Consider the following 21,176-nt stretch of genomic DNA (forward strand, 5'->3'; position numbering starts at 1 on the left):
GATCGTCACTACAGGGCTACGGTACACGGCCGGAGTGGCGTTATACACAGTCATCAACTCTCTCTCCTTACCACAGTTTATTCTCCTCAACCATCCATATGGCGGCAGCCAATGAGCGCTTAACCACTGAGGTCACGTGCTCGAGTCCATCTCGGAAAGGTTTGGCTGCGGCTTTCAGTAAGGATGTTTATCAGATATATGGCATTGTCCGGTCTTAAATCTGACTGCCTTTAAGTTACACATATTTGAGTACAGCGTTAAAAGCTATAAAACAAAAGACACAAATGTATACACCTCTCATGTTGACATTTGCAGGCATGCACTAGGTTTGCACGGAGGACGGTTTTCCCATGCAGCCGTACATTTGTCTGTATACATTCAAAGCAGAGCCTTTTTCAACAGGCCCATCAATAAAGGCTGTATACATATTCGTGAGTGCGTTATGCTAGCCTGAGATATATTGAAGTTTGACAGCCTCCCCTCTCTTTAGGGAATGTTTTGAAAACATCGTAGCAAACTTTCTCACGATAATTTTGAAGCATTCTTTGGTGTTTTGACAAATGATTACTTGCTATTTTTAGTGTATGCCATGTAGCGGAGCTAGCTAATATTTCCTAGTTTGCTTCCATGGAAAACTGCCATTCTCTTAACATGTCGATGAAGGTAACGGGCAAAATTTTTCAGAAGTCAATCTCACCAACCCAACAACAATACCAGTAAACATTTACAACAGATGAAATTGTTGTTTTGTTTTGTATCTGGAGAATTCTATTTTGAGTGGCTTTGAACAAATATACGTTACGCATGCGGTCTTGTTAATTGTGAAGTTGAGGGCGCGGATCAATGCATTAAGTCGTAACCAAAAATACCCACGTCCAGATGTAACTTAAGCCTGAACAAAAGAACACACTGATCTATTGTTATACTTACATGCTTTAATTAACATATTTAACATACTTTGGAGTGTACAGATGCAAAAGTTCGTGCTAACGTATTCGGGCATTACGGTTAATTGATTCTCCTACATGAAGATCGAGCACAACATAAATCAATGGCTGGATCTAAGAAAGGATACAATACCAAGTCATGAAAGCAAAGATACAGTGACGTTTTATCGAGTTTTGTCGCCGATCGATGCCCTTTACACTCATACCTGGATTGTCATAGATGTGGACGTAGGACTATTCTCTTTCCTGCTGAGAAAAAAAATCAATTTTGCCACAGGTTTCTGAATTGCGGATATTTATTTGACATGCGACGTCCCCTCTTCTGGAGCCACCTCAGCTTAACCACAAAACGAAAACAGTGCTGTTCAAAGGTGTAGGAGATTTGCGCCCACTGATTTGCCCCGAAGTCGTGCACATCTACTCGACTACCTGTACACCCACTGATGTATATCAAAAGCTCGTTAGGGCGTCTGCAAGATGTTAATGTTGTCTTATAGCGGAGAGAGATACCTGTGCGGCACCAGACCACAGTAGTCGCTATAAATAGCCCTGATTTGCTTTTGATTCGTCCGCCGCGATATATCTCCATTACAAGTCGCACTTCGGAGTTTACCTGAGAGACAGCTGGACCGGGCAATCTTTCTGGGTGTACATCTGTTCTTTAGGAGAGGAGAATCGAGGCGTTTGCACCTGTAAACAGGTAATATATTTTACATTGATGGTCTACATAAAAGCGTGTGAATTCACCTGTGTTATAGGAGATCCCCGGATTTACACGTAACCGGTTTCTTGCCTATACATTATTATCTGATCGAGACCCTCAGTGGCCAGCGAGCGGAACGTTGACGCGAAATCTTCATATATTCAACCAGGTACCCACTATACAATAAAGACGTGCACCTCTGTGCGTAATGGCCCAGTCGAACACCTTGGCTTCTCGAGCGGACAATGCAGTGTTGTTGCCTGTTAGTTCTTTGTCCATGGAATATGAGGGTCTCAGATTTTAACATTGTGAATTATGACTTGAACAACAGTGAAGACTCGAGTATGAGCCTGAAACAAGTCAATCGGTGTGTAGAGTTGAAGATCTAGTTGTAAACACATCAGCGAAAACACCACGTTTTAACTAAGATGAACGAGGCATATTTTACATTCGTGTGCAGAGGACATCTCATGACCACACAACCTGAACATTGCGTTGTATTATCTGCAAAAGTCGTTGCTAGGCGTGTATACTCAGGTATGAACATTTAAACTAAAGAAAGAAAGAGGCCATGGAAACGGAAGACATTTCGGGAGACATTTTAATAGATTAAATGACCCAGAAGAAATAAATCTTCATATATTTATAAACAAGTACAAATACATACTGGTGTGTAATTATATAGGCGCCTACAGGATTGCACTGACACAATGCGGCTAACAGACGGTGTTAAGTAAAACCGTGAGAACATTTATGGTGACCTCACAGCAACATTTTTTTTCGCACTATATATTCTTATGTAGTTGCTTGGAGTTGTCGTCTGAACCACATTGCAAAAACATCCTAAACGATGGCTAAATTTCAGCGATTTTAACGTGCAGAAATAGTAAAGGAAACGTAACAAAAACTGCGCAAACATATTGGGACGCCAAAGTTTTGGAATAAATAAGGCTATAAATAGGTCCCTCTGCACAGTTGTTTATAATTGGTTGAATTTTGTGCGACTTAAGGGCTATCAGGATAAATGTTTACGTGTTATTTGAGGAAAGAGAAATATCGACGTTGAAAGGGTACGAGTTAGTTTAAGACATGGGGAAATTGAGACTGAATGCGTCCGATGCGCCATTTAACGTCTGAAATGAAAAGGTATTGGTACGTACTAGTTACAAATTTTGTGGATATCTCCACACATGGATTGATTTCAACGCTGCATTGCCCAAATACCAATACATCTGTCTATATTAAAAGAGTAGGTTAAGCATGGTTGAGATTCATGTGTGCCCATGGCTCAGGGGTCAGCGGTACTGAAGGATGCAGCCTGAAATAAGTAAGGTTAAAACATGCCAGTGGTGCGTGATTAGGCATAATTATAAAACGTTATGTATATAACTGCATATATAGAACGGTAATAGTGACATACAACAAGACATGCAACAAATGAACGATAAAAAAATGTCGCTTTGTGAAACTCGTCCCTGGCTTCCATACCTGCATATGACATGGGGATATCCGTCACAAGATGACAATATACTTCATAATATTCATAATATGTAAGGCGATGTTCATTGGGTGCTCAATGACAGTAAAGGAGCCTACTAGCTAATGGAAACTCCTGACCCCTACACTGAGTTTAACCATAATGGACAGCTGAGTGATAACAGTTTTATATATCAATTACATGTATGTGTTTTGTGGTCATCACACATTCTGATACTAGAGCCGCTTTCAAAATTAAAATCTGTCGCCATTCACAATTTTTTGATCAGCAATCAGCACAATGCCTATTAGCTATATACTTTTATTCTGTTCTTAATTATGTCATTGGTTCGCATCAACAGCTGTATATATATACATGAAATTACTCAATTATTACCATAAGCAATATCCTGTATATATATATCTCCCATTTCTGCCTATATACTATCAAGCCATCTCGTCGCAATTTGGGCCGATGTTTCGCAGGTAAAATCACTTTCCTCCGTAAAATCGATGCATCACGATTTCTCATTGTTCCGTTTGTAATATGAATATGTATTTATTATTAATAAATGCTTATATTATATACGGCTTTATTCCATGCCATCTGGTATTGATGCTGTTAATTATATGCTCAGTTCACACAATCTCGGAAATATGTGAACAGAATGACGTTCAGTTAGATAATTATAAATGGCCGTGTGACACTCCACACATGTTATTATTAAGAGAGATTAGACAGGTTATAGCCGCGCTATGAATGCTGGGATACACTGGGTGTTAACAGGTTGACGGTCATCACGTGCTGTCGATTCGCGCGCTACCAGACATTCAGATTAAATACATTTTCCAGGTCATTTGTTGCCGAAAGGTTGTCATGGCAACTTGACATTTACGGCTTCTTTATATACTCAAGATTTATTTCACTGTTCAGCTTGACGTCACCATGCACGTCAGGTCTTGATTCAGATAGGTTCTTTTTAGATGCAGACATTCCAACACGTTCGTGGACGGTACTGATGTTTAATACATGTACTAGCATTACTCCATACATACGCTGAAACACTTGGAAAACGCGCACATGACAAATAACCTGTGGAACGGAATGGTGTTTATTATGAAAGAAATATGGGTTTATCAGCCGAAAGCCACAGACGAATATTGCCCAGACAAGAGTACGTCTTTATCAGTCGAACGTTAAGTATGTCTTAATATTTTGACAATGGTCTGAAGTATATAAAAATTTCCACAACTTCCGTATTATGCGTTTTCAAGGTGCGACGGTATACATAATATCAGTAACGAATGGATCTTATGAAAACCATTCAGACGACATGCGCTGTATTATGTAATGCGTGATTGGTACGTGTTTCTTTCAGTCGTAGAATACAAACTTAGCATCATTCAGTCAGAGAAGTTCGTGAAGCAGTTCCTGTGTTTCGTTTTATGGCCAGCACGATGACCGGGGCTAAAGACCTCTGTATGTAGATATAGAAACCAAGGGCTGTTTACATACATATGCACAGCTTTTAAGACTTATCCCCTTGTCCAGGTGCACGTTTTTGGCGGAGCTCAATATTTCATATGTGTTGAAATTAGCATGTTATATCAGAGATGGAATCCTTTTCTAGCGGTATGTTGATAAGTGCTTTTGGTGAATAAAACAAATGGTATATACAAGATTGTTCAGGGAGTAAATGCATGTGGTGTAACACAAACGTGCTTTGGTGGATAAAATTGTGCAATAACTGGACAACATCATGCAGATGTTGGATAGACATATGCACTCCAGTTTCAATATTTAACGTTTGCTCGACTCGGTAGTGTTTATCCACGCTAGTACGAGGCTAGCGCAAACATTTGGTGCGTTTAGGTTTTGTTTCCATCAATTGTACCTATAAAACCCCATGACTGTTCAGAAAAATGTAGCTGAAAAGTGCCGAACGATCCAATGACTTCAGCCTAAAAAATACGTTTGACCTTAAATGTCCCGTGCTCCAGATGGCCCGTCATTGTTGACGCTTATCCGCTAACAAAGCGCCCCGGCCTCATCAACAATAGTGCGGGAAAATGGGCAGTGGGCCATGACAAGTAGCACGTGGCTGAGAATAGAGCTACTGATGACTCAAGGACAACATCAGGTCAACATCAAAAGGCATACAGTCCCACTGTAAATCCTGCTGTTTGCCGTTTTACAGTGCCCGAGCAACCGTGCAGTGTGTCACCATGTACCATGAGGACAACTAATTTAAAAATAAAAACACGACAGCCCGTTAGTTCCTATAACCAATGAGGCCCCAATAACCAGAGCTCCCTGTAACCAGTGATGATGGGCATGTAAACCACGAGGTCCATATAATAAATGAAGTCCCTATAACCAGTGATGATGGGCATATAAACCATGAGGTCCATATAATAAATGAGGTCCCTATAACTAGTGATGATAGGCATATAAACCATGAGGTCCATATAATAAATGAGGTCCCTATAACCAGTGATGATGGGCATATAAACCATGAGGTCCATATAATAAATGAGGTCCCCATAACCAGTGATGATGGGCATATAAACCATGAGGTCCATATAATAAATGAGGTCCCTATAACCAGTGATGATGGGCATATAAACCATGAGGTCCATATAATAAATGAGGTCCCCATAACCAGTGATGATGGGCATATAAACCATGAGGTCCATATAATAAATGAGGTCCCTATAACCAGTGATGATGGGCATATAAACCATGAGGTCCATATAATAAATGAGGTCCCTATAACTAGTGATGATGGGCATATAAACCATGAGGTCCATATAATAAATGAGGTCCCTATAACTAGTGATGATGGGCATATAAACCATGAGGTCCATATAATAAATGAGGTCCCTATAACCAGTGATGGTGGGCATATAAACCATGAGGTCCATATAATAAATGAGGCCCCTATAACTAGTGATGATGGGCATATAAACAGTGAGGTCCATATAATAAATGAGGTCCCCAGTGAGGTCCCCAGTGAGGTCCCTAGATCGAAACCAGATCTCACTGGTTCACTTACGGCTTTGAGTCGTGAGGTTTGTTAACTCCCTGCCAAGGGGCGGTGGTTCACTTCGCCCAGCTATTCGTGTAATTGACGCCAGTGTAGCTTTATGACGTCTGAATGTATACACATACGTTCCCTCTGGTTGATGTATTTGGTATACAAGTCTAGTCTATTTCAAGTCTTATCTTATTGTTTTTTAACATCCATCGGTGCGTGTTTATTTTCTGCTGCATTTGCCCGCTGGACACGCTGTTGTACATCCCCTATACTAGTATCTCACCACATTGCCTTGTTTCACCTCGCAACTTTACATCAAACTGATTTTAGTTAAATGTGCTTACATCATAATACACATAATTTGTGCATGCATCCTGCCCAACGTAGGATTTTGATTTTATGCTTAATGATCTTATGTTTTTGTTAAATATACCACGCACTGGATTATATTTTTCTGTTTCTTGATGCAAGAAAACAAATATTTAAATTTACAAAAAAGCATCAGGACACAAAAAGTAATTCCGTGTCAGCTGAGTTGACGGTTAGGCACTAAGCCGTGTTTTGGAGAAATATATCCTTACATTCAAGTATTGTTTTGGAATTTAGAGTGTTGGGTAAAGACAGGCAGACACTACCGATAGATAAGATAAGATAAAGTTTCTGGATGAGGTTAGGTACATATACTCCCACAGCGCTTTGTGTTCCCCTTTGCATCATGTGTGCATGATGGCAAATGCCATCCACTGTTTTAGATGACCATTGGACTCCATGTCACCTGGAAGTACCACTAACGCCCTTTCTTCCAGTGATTTATGCCTTTCATGTTTGCGTATTCAATAGAATCTGTCAGTGACTGGCCCTTAATGTTATTTGTTCTGCAAGCAGAGTTGATGTTGGAAGTGTGCGGGTTGTGAGAGCATCAAGCCCTCTCAGCAGGAATGGAGTGCCATAATACCCGAGTTTCTCTAGGAATGTCTGCTTGGCGGCTCCCTCCTAGTGTCCATAACGCTGTACAAATACACAAGAATCCAGAATTACCTCTGTGGCAGTTGTCTCTGTTAACGTGTCGATTTTGTGCTTGTATTATTGTACCTTATATGGCCTTCATCGATCTGGGGATTTCGAATAAATGAATGATTAGGGCTTAACCCTCAACCACATTGGCAGTACTTCATTCTTATGGATCTTGACAGAATATCGATGTATACATGCTGAATACCTTTACCTTCACTGAACCGTTTATATCAGACATATGTTTGTAAGGGCTTTTTTTAAGCCGTGTATAAGTGTAGAATCAGAGTTGGCACGTGTATCATGATTGATCTAGGCCCCTTTGCATTAAATATATAGAATTCCACTCCTAGATTGATTGCAGCAGAATTATCATTATTCGAGATGTCACTTTCAGAATTACTTTCTTAAGTGTGTCCGGAAGAGGATTTCTTCATTGTACATTTAAGAATATCTTCATTTTGTTTGGAAGAAGAATTTTTTAACCATGTCTGGCGTGAGTGAGTGCTTGGAGTTTAACGTCGTAAGTAATTTTTCAGTCAAATGACGACGAAGGAATCCTTAGCGTGCATGTAATGTGCCTTCCTGTCGCAGGACGCATTTCCACCTCTCTTGTATCTTGTACTCCTTCACTGAGACGCCTTACCGAAAGCAAGTAAGTTGCCCCACCCGAGCCACTATACTGATACGGGTCAACCAGTCGTTACACTATCCCCTTCAAGCTGAACGCTAAGAGAGGAAGTTACAACTTCCTATACCCTTATAGCTTTCCGTGGAAAAACAAGTTTTTAACTGTCTGAAAGAAGAACCTCTTCACTGTGCTACATGTATACAAACGACGAACCCATTCACTCTATCTGCAAGGGGACGTCTGCTTTTTTCAAAAAGTCCACATCATCACTGTGTCTAGGAGAAGGCATTTCCACTATTTCTACGATCTTTTTTCGAGTTCTACTCGCAAGCCTTCCTGGTCATGTTGAGAACAGGTGTTTGACTCTATACCACTCTATACTAGGAATAGAACACCACCCAGTGCACTAGAAAGGGCACTTCTAAGCTGTCTTTATATCTTCAGTTGGTGTGAAATCGTGCCACTGTTCTTAGAATCAAAAGTCTTTTTTATGGTAGACTTGGAATCTCGTCGTTTTATTCTGCATGCATATCGGCATGGAATAAAATTCTTTTTGCATTTGAAAAACAATTTTTTACATGAGCTGGATTTATTACTGACTAAAATTTTCACATCAGTTTTGTCTTTGGTTGATCAGAGAATTATTGCCATCGAACAGGTTGTATATATATTTACATTTTGGTGCGTTATCTGTAGAATTACCCTTACTGTATAGAGATCGGTCTCAATGCATTGGGTGGCCATAACATTGCGTAAGTCAGAACAACAATTCTATATTTAGGGACATTATATTTGACAATACCATGAATTAACTCCAACTATATGCCATTCTCATATGTCATTTAACCTCGTCAGCTCTTCCACCACCACTTAGCCACACCCAGTCACCCATGTCCCCCGAGGAATCATGCTGATAATTGAACTATTCGTAACACAAACATATACTTATACCATCCCTTGAAAACTGGGCTGAACAAACGTGTAGATACAGAAATGTATATATTTGCTCAATATCCTTTTTGAGGGGATCTCTATTGTTGCAAAGTCCTTACACTGGTGTGTTTACCTATGTTCATACTATCCCCTCACCCACCTATCCTGTCTCTTCCTTTCTCTTTTTCTCTGTCTATATATCCAGCTAGGGGTCCGGGTGACCTGGACTCGCCCAATCCTGGCTATACAGACGTGTACCAATACCAGTGGACGTCGTATTTATTTTTTCTCTAACATGAAACCGCATTTTTTCGCACCATTAGTCCGCCCACGGCGAAGTCTTGCTGAGAGCCTGGATGGCGAACTTTAGGGTCACACTAAACTATATAATCAAACAGACATGGCTGAGGTTGCTTACATTGGGGACGCGGTCTACAACTCATTGTGTAGACACCCGTGGGGCCTTTAGGCGTGAAAAGAATACATAGTATCTCAATTCTCTTGTCAAACTTGGAGTATTAGCTGGAGTAAACTATATGTAATGCGACTTTAGAATTTTAAATGATTGAGTGAAGGTTTTAAAAGCGTCTTTTCTTTGTTTGTTTCTGACGGTTTTTCATTTTCATGTAGAAATCTAGAACGTTTTCCTTGTTTTAGCATGGTGTCTCCATGCATAATATGGCCGAAGTGAAGCCAGTCTGGCGTTAAACCTTAACCATTCTTTCATCCATTATTTATTCATTCTTTTTCATATATAAAAGTGGGTTTAGTGCCTGTAGACTACTAGTTTCTAGTTGATGAAATCAAACTGCCTAGAGTAAACCACCGCTCTTTGCCAGGTACAAAATGCCTAATGACGTCATGCCTCATCTGAACCAGCGAGGACTGAATTCGAGCATGTGGCCTTATTATAGTGAGGCCATCCGAGCTATCGGCAGTGACGAGGCCAACGCTTTAGCGAATGGGCCATCGAGGACAAGACTCTGATGCCATGCTGCATATACAGGTGGTGAAGATGGAGGTTATTATATATATATATATATATATATATATATATATATATATATATATATATATATATATATATATATACAGTCAAGAAGACACATTCGTGCATTTCTATATAATGGTACATAGAATGCTGTCATGCGTTTAAAAATCCATGCACTCAAACTGTTACACTATAGACTTACGGGTTTGTGTGAAGAGTTATTGCATATGGAGAAAATGTCAATTTGTATTTGTTGAAGGGGCTATATAGTTATAAACCATTAGTATTTCCACGTCCTTCTCTAACACTATACGTGCACAGACAAGCCTATAATTAGTGTATATAAAGTATACGCTATACATCCACAAATCCACGTGGTAGATTTTACATTACCACAAAACGATAGACTCACCTCACTCCATTCATATTTCTGATTGCGGTCAACTGGAAACCATTTAATTCACCAGCCTGATTGTTTTATCATTCTACACGGTACTTTTTTATGATTGTTTCCGGGCTAAAATAACTGTATGACACAGCTCCTCGTGCAAGTCACCGGTTAACGTCCGTTCATTCTTACCCACACTATGGTGAACTCCACGCTTAACGCATCTTTACATGTGCTATAACCCAGCGCCTTGTATTATCCAACCTTTGAGGCCTCCATCCCATGGCGTGACAAAGGCATGGCTTTATACGCTACACGGCAGATAATTTGACGATGAAATACCTGGCTCTTGAGATAACAGTTCATATTTATACGGTCATGAGACACTGAGTTTGTGCTATATGCATGTGTACACGTATTTATATACGAGCGTATACAGATTTCGCATTGATTTACCCTAAACTGCTCAGTCATATACTACATTGTGGGTAAGCATATATATATTTATATTGTTGTTATTCCAGCGGGAGGCGTGTTATATAGGCCTATGCCACGTACGAGGAGATTTTGGTGCACGCGAATCTGACTACCCACACCTTTACCTGTCTATATATATATATATATATATATATATATATATATATATATATATATATATATATATATATATATATATATATATCGGGTTGTGTACAACAGAGTGACTGTCGGACCGAGCTACGGATTTAAGTCACGTAATTTTACTGTCGTTTGTCATAGGTTTTGGAGTTGCGTAATTTGACGCGGGTTATTAAGTCAACTGACCTGATTGTCGTTTTTTCACAGGCTGTTGATTTACCTACCCTTATTATCGCTTTTCACACCTGTGTCATGGATATATATCCTATAACTATTGTTTTTCACGGTACCCTGATCCAGGTACCCTGATTGTCGTTTTTCAAGCTAGCTCAGTACTGAGTCACGTAACGGGTCTGTCGTTTTTTACATGCTAAACTGAGTTCTTAATCTCACTGTCGTTTATCATGCGGGCTGCTGAGTCACCTGACCTGACTTGTTTTTCGCAGATTAATGGGTCCCATACACTTCGCAGGCTACATGTACATTTCTGATTATTTTTTTTTTTATTCCGGGCCAAGTTGAATTCCGCACCTCCAAGCTTTATTCCTATTTACACATGCAGCATGATAGATAAAGTTTCTGATTTTTATCAAAACAATACAGACAGAAACTGCGCTAAAACACAATGGATAGTAAATGTAATGAATTACTGCATATGGTCCAGTATAGGTCATTTTAGCAACGGTTGTTGCTTACCCCAGGCTGTTTGTCAGGTTCTCGATGAGGTGTTAGGCCCTGGTTTTCTTCAGACCCATGACCATCCGCAGGTTGTTACCAGGCCTTCGTACATAGTATATGTACATAGTCGGCCTATAGTATCAGGTTTTGAAGTCTACCTGCACAAATTTACAGGTGTAAATATTATACGTTTGTCCCGCAGGTTAATAACACAAAGTGTGCTAGGACGATTTTAAAACAACCGAAACAAGCAGAAAATGTTTGCATGACAGTGCTTTGTGAATGATCGGTCTGTATAATGTAGGTCACAATTCATGGCCACTGTGCTTGAAGTATTAATTCCTATTTTCGCGAGGCTTAACATGCTTGAAATTTGCTCACGCCTCCTTAAGCGGATAAAGGTGAAGAAAGGGGGAGGGGGGGGCAAATCCAAGAATGCAACAGAAATTAGCGTACATGGAAGTTTTTTCATATATTTATTTATTTATTTATTTCATTGGTGTTTTACGCCGTACTCGTCTCTCTTTTGTGTATTAATATACATGTGCCGGTATATACACATGTATTTATGTATGTTCAGTTAAGATTTTATCCTAGATATATGTAGATGGAATGTTTGTGGCAGGTAGTATATATTTGTGGAAGGTAGTCCAATGTTTGGCCCCCAGAAGCTTTGCATGTGTATATTCATGGAAAGTAGGTCTATGTTTGGCCCCAGAAGCTTTGCGTGTGTATATTCATGGAAAGTAGGCCTATGTTTGGCCCCCAGAAGCTTTGCATGTGTATATTCATGGGCTGGGAACTTTTATCCTATAGATACTTGTAGATGGAAAGTAGGCCAATGTTTGGTCCCCAGAAGCTTTGCGTGTGTATATTCATGGAAAGTAGGCCTATGTTTGGCCCCCAGAAGCTTCGCATTTGTATACTCATGGAAAGTAGGCCAATTTTTGGTCCCTGAAGCTTTACGTGTCTATATTCATGGAAAGTAGGCCTATGTTTTTGTCCCAAAAGCTTTGCCTGTGTATATTCATGGACAGGGAACTTTTGACCGTTAATTAGGGTTATATATAGATTTCTCACAAGTTACGCGTCTGACCATGACAAATTACATGAGTACATGTAGGTCGACTTAAAATAACTCTGGGTGGCCCAAAACTGACCCTAATTTGTACTGGCATTCGCCCCAAATGACCACAGTAAGTGGTTATAGTAAGCTATAGGTGACGTACATGAATGACCCCATTGCCCTGATCATTAGTATGATCGTCACATTTAGTGCATAAAAACTATGTTCAGTGGGTTATAGTTTTAGTGATACTATGACGCAAGACACCGATCTCGTGGAAGGTCTGTTGGAAACGAGGACAGCACGTTGTGCGATGGGCCTACTTATGGTTATTCTACTGTGCTCTACCCTGTTTCTTCCGATAACGAGCCTGAACAGGTTCATTTGTATCAGAAAGATTCATGAATACGGCGCTACGCACCCAATAAATAAATAAAAATAAGTAACTAAATCACAATATTAAACACCTCTTAACTAACTGGCTTCTGTACCATGGCTGACCTAAATTTTAAAACTGATAATACAAAACAACCTTCTTACATTTTTTAGCGTTTGTTCAGCATAGGCTACAGTATAATTTTGACTTTTCAATATTGATCTAGTATAGGCCTATACGTTAAGTATAGATCTCTTGTCAACGTGCAGGCTGCACAGATAAACATGTCATTCTATATCGTGCAAAGACTGAAGGCCTCGACAATGGTGTAGGCCTATATACTTAGTACCCTACTAAAGATATTTGTTTTGGCGTTAAGTCCATGGACAAAAAATCATTAGGTCTAAGAGCAGTTGGTTGCGATTGTTAACGTTGGGATAAAGTGTTTGCCGGTTGAATGACTTTAACCTTAAAAAGTTGCTGTGCATGTAACCTTGGTCTGGCGCGACAGGCAACTTACAAGTGGTGGGGCTCTGGCGGGGTGGGTGCCACTAAAACTGATTAGCTTGGCCTAGATGCACATAGGTGTTATCAACAACAAACCGGGACACGTACGGGTTAGGGGGAAGTTTTTGCGTCATAGAAAATTCTAAGGTGTGCTCTCGTACCTCTGCTTTGTCCGGGTAGGGGTAGAGCTTGTTGAGCGCACAAGCGCGGTTTTCTCTAGCGCACCCATCGTCTGGACCAGCTCTAAGCATAGACAACTGCGTGACGTCGCAGGCTGAGTTCGAAACACGACTGCGTGGTTGTTGACAGTGTTGCAGAGGTTAGGCCGACATTCAGGCCGGCTGGGTAGTCTTCTCTTTCTTTATAGCCACAATCACATACTCTTGGCGGGACAGATAAAAGTGACCGGGGCGATTCGCATGCAGGTAAAGTATAAACACACCGTAGTGTAAGTGCAGTGGCTAGCCAGATAAGAGCAGGCAGCGTGCGGCAGAAGATCTGTAGGCCTATATATTTACAGGTAATATCATACTAGGCTTATTTTCACTTTTTCAACCAGGTGAAATGGGTGCAAAGCAATCCTGATCGCTTTGCAATCACACCACTCATGGCAGATTGATGAGAGGGCTACGTACACAGTAAAGGTTTCTTCAATCAATATATACCTGGCCCAGTGATGTGTTTGAGATGATACAGCTAGGCCAGGTGGAGCTTCATGTATTTTAGCCTGTATATGGTTATCTGTCCTGCAATCTAGGCCTTACCTGGGCAGCCTTACAGCTTAATTCATCATTGAGCTATCATGTTTGAAAATGACTCACTGCATGCAGTGGAAGCTAGAGGTGAATTTGCCCTACCTGCCTGTAAGTTCAGTTGCAGTGCTATAGTTTGATCGTAGCATTCGCAGCTTGTGTACACACCTCTTTTGTATCAAGTTTGCTCGTTTTGTTGACTCGTACGTATGGCTACCTGTGTTCACATGTGCAGCGAGTCAAACTCCGTATCCTTTGGGGGTGATTGAGAGTTAATGGCAGAGGCAAAGAAAAGCTGGATTGAAGTTCCTTTAGGTTTGAAATCATTGGCTGTGCACTGAACACAGATGTGTATCCTTTACAAGTGCATGCCCCGCTGGGATTTCACTTAAAGAATTATCGTCTTTTCTTCAGAAACGTACGTGGCTGTGGGCTGTTAATATAGACTTAATCATAGCCTTCATATATATGCGTCAAACTAGACCCCTAGATTAATGGATAGAAGTCATGTGATACAGCTACGATACATATATTGTACAAACGGTATTATGCTATGGTAAATACCCCAGAATTTTACCCCAGAAATTGCACCTTTAGAGGCAAATAAGTAAATGTCCTAAAATATGGTTACTTGCAGTGATGAAATTTACATTTTTCCCCATAGGATATTATCCCACTTTCTAAACAAACCTCAAAACATCTTTCTGAGAGTGATAGAACTCTCAGAATCGTGTGATTTAGTTACGGACAAGATATTAGATTGTTTACTGGATTTGAGTAAGCCAGATCAAAGTCTCCTCTGTTAAAGAAATTATTAATTGTAATCACATTGTCTCTCTTTTAACCATGGTGATTATGGGTTTGTCAATGCCAGGGCTTCACAGAATATATAATAGCATTAGTCTAGCAAGAGAAATGCTCTCAAGATATGCTTTAAACAAAACCTGGTGAACACGCAAAAAGGTTGAAAAATTAGAGTATGTTCATACTTACATGTACCTCCACCACTGTTCTGAGGTGTTTAATTGATCAGTATGTAGAACCACGGGCACAGCTTGAGGCTATAATCTGATATATGCATGCATGCATGTACAGATAATGTGGTGTTTTGCTATAAGAACAACAACATTCACCGGTAGTGTCACAAGATTTTCTTTACTGTACGCCTGCTCTGTAGAGCATAACTCATTCATCCAGTAGGTTCTTTCATCTGCTGGGTTTTTTGCTCTTAACTGATGCATGATGCATTACAGTTTTGCATCATCATGAGATTTTATGCCATTTTAATTCTATAATCTAGCCGGTTGTAGTTTCAGTTAATGTGGGCTAGATGTGTATTCTCATGCATTCTTTGGTTAACTACATGCACATCTACTTTAATGGCGTCACTTATCTACCTGTGGCCTGAGGGCTTCCTCAGTGGGTGTGTTTATTGCATGACGGAATGACACTGTCTGTGTCTAAATTTGCATGAAGCAATGAGAAAAAAAACATATAAGGAGGAAGTTATAGTCTACAGACTGTGTACTAACTTTGAGTATAGTAATTTATCCTCATGGGTTTCCCCCGGGCTCTGCCCGGTTTCCTCCCACCATAATGCTGGCCGTCGTCGTATAGGTGAAATATTCTAGAGTACGCCATAAAACACAAATCAAATAAATAAATAGTAATGTATCATCAGACATCAGAGATACCGTAAGACAGTGTTAAGCAGATCACTTGACTGATCTAGTCTAAAATATATATGTCTTATATATTTATTTAGATAAGGTGCATCAGTTTATCATATAATGCTAAGAATACTGCAGATATTTATGACACCTAATTATATCACACAGGGACCAAGTAGGCCATTAGACATATTGTCATGTTTTGTTTACTTGTGAGTTGCGGTAAACAATTATGTATAGTATATATAAACAATGGAATTATGTTTACTACATGTTGTTGTAAGGAATAATATGGTACTGTGATAGTTTGTTACACATCAGGCTCCAGATCTTGACTCACAGTTTTAGCCTAAGGCTTTGACCCAACCTATTCATGTGCATTTCCTTTTTTAATTCCACCAGTTAAATATTTCTCTATGCATCTCTGTTATTGTATGTATGCAAAGTGTGTTGAGTAGCTTTAATAATGAAACATGAGGGTGTCCTCATGATTTCACTTAAGTAAGTAAGTGTGTAATGGTTATAATTACAATATTTCCCTCTGTATGTATTGTCTCATACCATAGTCTTTAAAGTATTATTAGTGTCAGCCAGTTTCACCAAATTCTGCACTGCCATGCCCTGCCCTGCCCTAATCTCCCGTCAGTCCCCCCTCACCCATGTCTCCCGTCAATCCCCCCTCACCCACACGCCATCCACCAGTTGTTAATACCGATGCCTGCTGTGCTCACCACAGTAGCTACTTAATCTGACAATCCAGTCAGTGTTCCTCACTTTCTGCAGTTTATTGTCTTTTTTTTTCTTTTTTTTTTTAAAGATAAAGTGACAAGACTTCCACGGCAGGATATGTATAATTACAGGAATCTGTTATGTTGTAATTATTACCGGAGTGTAGAACAGGAAAAGCTACATTTCATCTCATCGTCTTCCTAAATCTTTATGCATCAACGTAATTTGGGAAATTATATGTAGCGTGTAAGTGGCAGGTAATACCGAACTGGTGAAAACTTCGATTGTTAGAGTGGTTTAGTACATTGGCCGGTGCATAACTAAACCACTGATGGTATTTAGTGTCCATTTTAATTTTCTCATGATGATGTTTATTGAACATCTGGTAATGTTATTTTCTGTACATACCAGTATTTACATTGATGAAATTACTTTAAGCACTGTTAAATTGTAATTGCAAAGCTTCTTCACAGCCAAATGTACAATTTCCTGCACTACAGACAAAGGCACAATACTTTTTAATACGGATATCGTCCAAAAGTTAAAGGATTGGTCCTTAACTCAAGGCAAGCCATTACTTTTTCCATGAAACTGCTGACAGAAAAACAAACAAACTCTGGCTAAAACCTAACCGCTGCGGGCGTTGGATTTATAAATACATATATCATTGTGCATGTGTGCCTATGTCCTTGTCAGCTATATGTACTGTATTACTTTGTATGTTCAGAGCTTTTGTACATTGCTGTAGCTCAGAGCTTATTTATTTATTTATTTGATTGGTGTTTTACGCCGTACTCAAGAATATTTCACTTATACGACGGCAGCCAGTATTATTTTGGGAGGAAACCGGGCACAGCACGGGGGAAACCCACAACCATCTGCAGGTTGCTGGCAGCCCTTCCCACTTACGACCGGAGAGAAAGCCAGCATGAGCTGGACTTGAACTCCCAGCAACCATGGGCTCAGATCTTATAATGTGGTCGTAACATTTTGGCATTTCACTTTGTACTTCTGTGGTAAAAACATCTGTTGTTATTATTTATGTGCTGGTGGTATCCTATCATTGTCGCCATCTTGACAAATACATCCATGAACATTACAGGTATCAGTAATAAAACCTAATGACATGCACATATACCTCTCTAGGAATGTCTTGCACACATAGTTAACGCAGCTTAGAAACCATTTACATGTAACTGACATTAACAACTCACCAAATAGATCTAGAATTAGCTCAGGATTCAAGATTATTTCAGTCTGGATTATGTAAAAAAATTTTTTATCAAGCATCCATATTATAACACATATAATATTATAACATATGTGATTTATTTTAGTGTCCGTTTTACCGCATACCCTGCTGCTGACCGTACACTCACACAGAGCGTCTATGTACAGGTACAAGGTTCAGGCTGTGAAATCTGGCAAGGCAGTGTCACTTCAAACTTTCAAGTCCATTCTGCATGTCTACATGTAGGTACTAGGCCACCAGGGGGCCAGTAGGTCTGAGGAGAAGGCGGACTTTGTTAGCCAGGCGTTCCCTGCCGTAATAGGCTGACACTGTCCACCCACTTAATTTGTCCCCATAGTTCAGCAGTTTGCAGATGGCTGTCACATTTCCTCTAACCCTAATCTCTTTTTTTTTTCACACTATAAATAAACCGTCTATTACTTGCCCTAAATCCTATAACTACTGTATTAGTGCTCCTGAATGTGTACAGTTTATGCATGTTGAAGGTTATGAAGTGGCAGATAGAAGCACATGTATAGTGGCAGATAAAGTGTAAGAGGGCTTCAGCACAGTGTACCTACTTTAGTTCAGTAGGAGAAGTAGAGATTGCGGTAAAGTACCTTGTTAGTTAAAGTTATTTCACGGAAACCATAGCTTGATATACACATAGACCCAGATTAACATCATGTCTTCTCTTTCATTAGTAGACGGTTTATTTATGGTATGAAAGTGAACCTGAGTGCTGTGGTTAGACTGAAATATTAATATAGATAAATGTGATTGTGTTTTACAAGATGGACTTTAAGAGGATCGTTCAGACACTAATCCTGTTGTATTAAGATTAAGAAAGACCTTCTTGTGTCTAGGACAGTCCCAATTCTGTTTAACTGGCTGGTGCTGCCTCACTAAAACAATATGCTGATAAGGTACATATACATGTATGTCCTTGAAAGACCATGTCTTTGCATCGCCAGGCAAGCAAAGAAACAAGAACCTGATACAATACATTGCCTAAGGCACTTGTATGGTTACATGCACAATACATATTTAATAGTATATGCATGGTCTGAACTATGAAAGTCTTAAATACATATTTTGCAAGTTTTTCAAAAATGATATTGATCTTGCCTGATTTCTTGTGTTTTGTTTACTTGTGAGTTGTGGTAAACAATTATGTGCATGTATATGATATAGAAACAATGGAATTATTATGTTTACTGTTATTGTTATTTTGTGTGCAAAGTAACTTTGTGGAACCTTATGTCCAGTTGTAAAGGCAGTCAGCTTTGTGTATGAGGTTTGCATATTTAACGATTTCAGATCCTTGATTCTGATTGGCCGTTGCTTGAAATGTTATTCGATGTGCAGATTGGCTTTGTGGCCAATGAGTGTTTGTTTTTCATACATAGTGTAGGATTTAAGTTCTCTCAATTATTTGGGTAATGTTCCCTTTCTGTGGATTTCAGATAAACCATGGGTAAGAAGACGCCCTCTGCCTCTTCGGAGTCTGTGGTTACCTCGTCCAGCTCGCCGCCGGAAGCCTCGGACAGTCGGAACAACTCAATTGTCTCTGAGGCAGACACTACAACCAGCACAGGTAGGAGTAATGTGTTAAATTCAGGCCTTCAGATGAACACAATCTATGATGATATGTGTGATCTAACCCAGTGTCTTGTAGCATCACTGATAAGTAGTGTAACTCTGAAAATAGAATTCATTTTCACTCATTTTGCCACCTGTCCTGATTAATAAAAGTAAAATGTCAAAAATGGAGAGTAAATGTAGTCTGTTTGGTTTTTGGAGTTACACTGCATGTGGGATCTTGATGTGGGATCTTTGCATGTGCTGCTCATCATACTTGTACATGTATGTTACATGTGAATAGGTACACGTTTGATAATGTTTATTTATTTGCTTTGTGTTTAATGGCACTCTGAACAGTTTGTGAATGGTGAATGAAGGAAACTGAAGTAAATTTCAACTCCTCTTTGCCAAGCACCTGACAAGTCTCCATTCCGTTTTTTGATCATAATAAGCAATACAGGTTAATGAGGATATAAGTAAAGACTGTGTAGGGAAGTTAAGATTTTGTGGTAAACTTGTGCTTGAAGGGGAAGAGAAGAATTATTGGTAGTACGTATGATATAATACGCTCTACAAATTTAACTGAAGTAAAAGTATTTCGATATGTAGAAAAATCTGTTATCTCCATGAATTTTTTTGTTCACGTATCATGAATGTACATGTTACAAAGGGCATACCATTCTGTGAATTTGATTGTACATTAACATCTGTATGAACCCCACAATTGTTCATTTGGGTACATTTTAAAGATTAGACTTCAAAGGTGTTACATTTAGATGTTAATCAGCTAATACGTCAAAGACCTTTGTGTTAATTATGTTTGTGGCTGAGCAAAATGTGCACATTGTTCCTGGGTCAGAATTGTGCACTCATGTAGATGAATTCAGTAACTGTGCTGGAATAGATCAGGCCAAGCAAGGCCTACAAGAAGGAATGGCTGCCCATGTGTGCAAGGTTTCATGTCCAAGCTGGTTCCACAATGTTGCTTGCTGCAGGCAAAGTTGAGTGTACAATAGCCACCATGGCAACATCTGTCTTCAGTAGGGCCCCTGTCCGCTTTGTCAGACTGGGACCAGGTCGTTGACCTCTTTGTACGTCTGTATAAGAACGCTGCATGGATTCGGGAATTCTTGGTGTTATCTATGAAATTAAAAAATCTTCCAACTGAGCATTCCACCAAGCTGTCATATAGTATAGTACTATTTGTTGGGATGTTGGTGTGTATTCTTTGTTCAGCTTTTGTCAGCCAGTAGACAGGTATGCTGACATATATCTGACATATCTCTGCCATTTCTGCCCATCTGATACTTCAACCTATACACCTGAGGATGTGCCAATGAAAGCTTAGGCTACTTTATGGTTCTCACTGCGTTATTAATTTACCTGCATGATCAACAGCACACCAAATTCCGTTCACTCAAGACTTGGAATACTTGGTTGTGTGGAAGCGGCAAACTTGTTTATTTACAGTGCAAGTCTACCTTTGATATCCAGGTAAATAAATTTGCACTTATTTTGCGAGCCTGTACTCAGAATACCTGCAATGAGAACACCCATGGGTACAGATATGTCCATATGTCTAAGCACTGGTAGAGTGAGTAAGCTAGCCTCTGCTCAGAACGTGTGCAATGAGAACACCCATGGGTACAGATATGTCCATATGTCTAAGCACTGGTAGAGTGAGTAAGCTAGCCTCTGCTCAGAACGAGTGCAATGAGAACACCCATGGGTACAGATATGTCCATATGTCTAAGCACTGGTAAAGTGAGTAAGCTAGCCTCTGCTCAGAACGTGTGCAATGAGAACACCCATGGGTACAGATATGTCCATATGTCTAAGCACTGGTA

At 39.8% G+C, this 21,176-nt stretch overlaps 1 protein-coding gene across 3 annotated transcripts in view; it reads left to right on the forward strand.

Annotated features, from left to right (window-relative positions):
- The first annotated feature begins 1,364 nt into the window (after window positions 1–1,364).
- LOC135473593 (mucin-2-like) overlaps window positions 1,365–21,176 on the forward strand; it is a 49,449-nt gene continuing 29,637 nt past the window's right edge. For 2 of the 3 annotated variants that reach the window (XM_064753455.1, XM_064753471.1), the window contains exons 1-2: window positions 13,598–13,788; window positions 19,212–19,342. In XM_064753455.1, the coding sequence (XP_064609525.1) occupies window positions 19,219–19,342 (124 nt within the window). In that variant the 5' untranslated portion in view covers window positions 13,598–13,788; window positions 19,212–19,218. Of the gene's footprint in view, window positions 1,648–13,597; window positions 13,789–19,211; window positions 19,343–21,176 lie in introns of those variants that run through there. The other variant, XM_064753463.1, reaches the window with a different exon arrangement.

Source organism: Liolophura sinensis, chromosome 1 (genome assembly GCF_032854445.1).
Source record: "Liolophura sinensis isolate JHLJ2023 chromosome 1, CUHK_Ljap_v2, whole genome shotgun sequence".
Classification (NCBI taxonomy): Eukaryota; Metazoa; Mollusca; class Polyplacophora; order Chitonida; family Chitonidae; genus Liolophura; species Liolophura sinensis.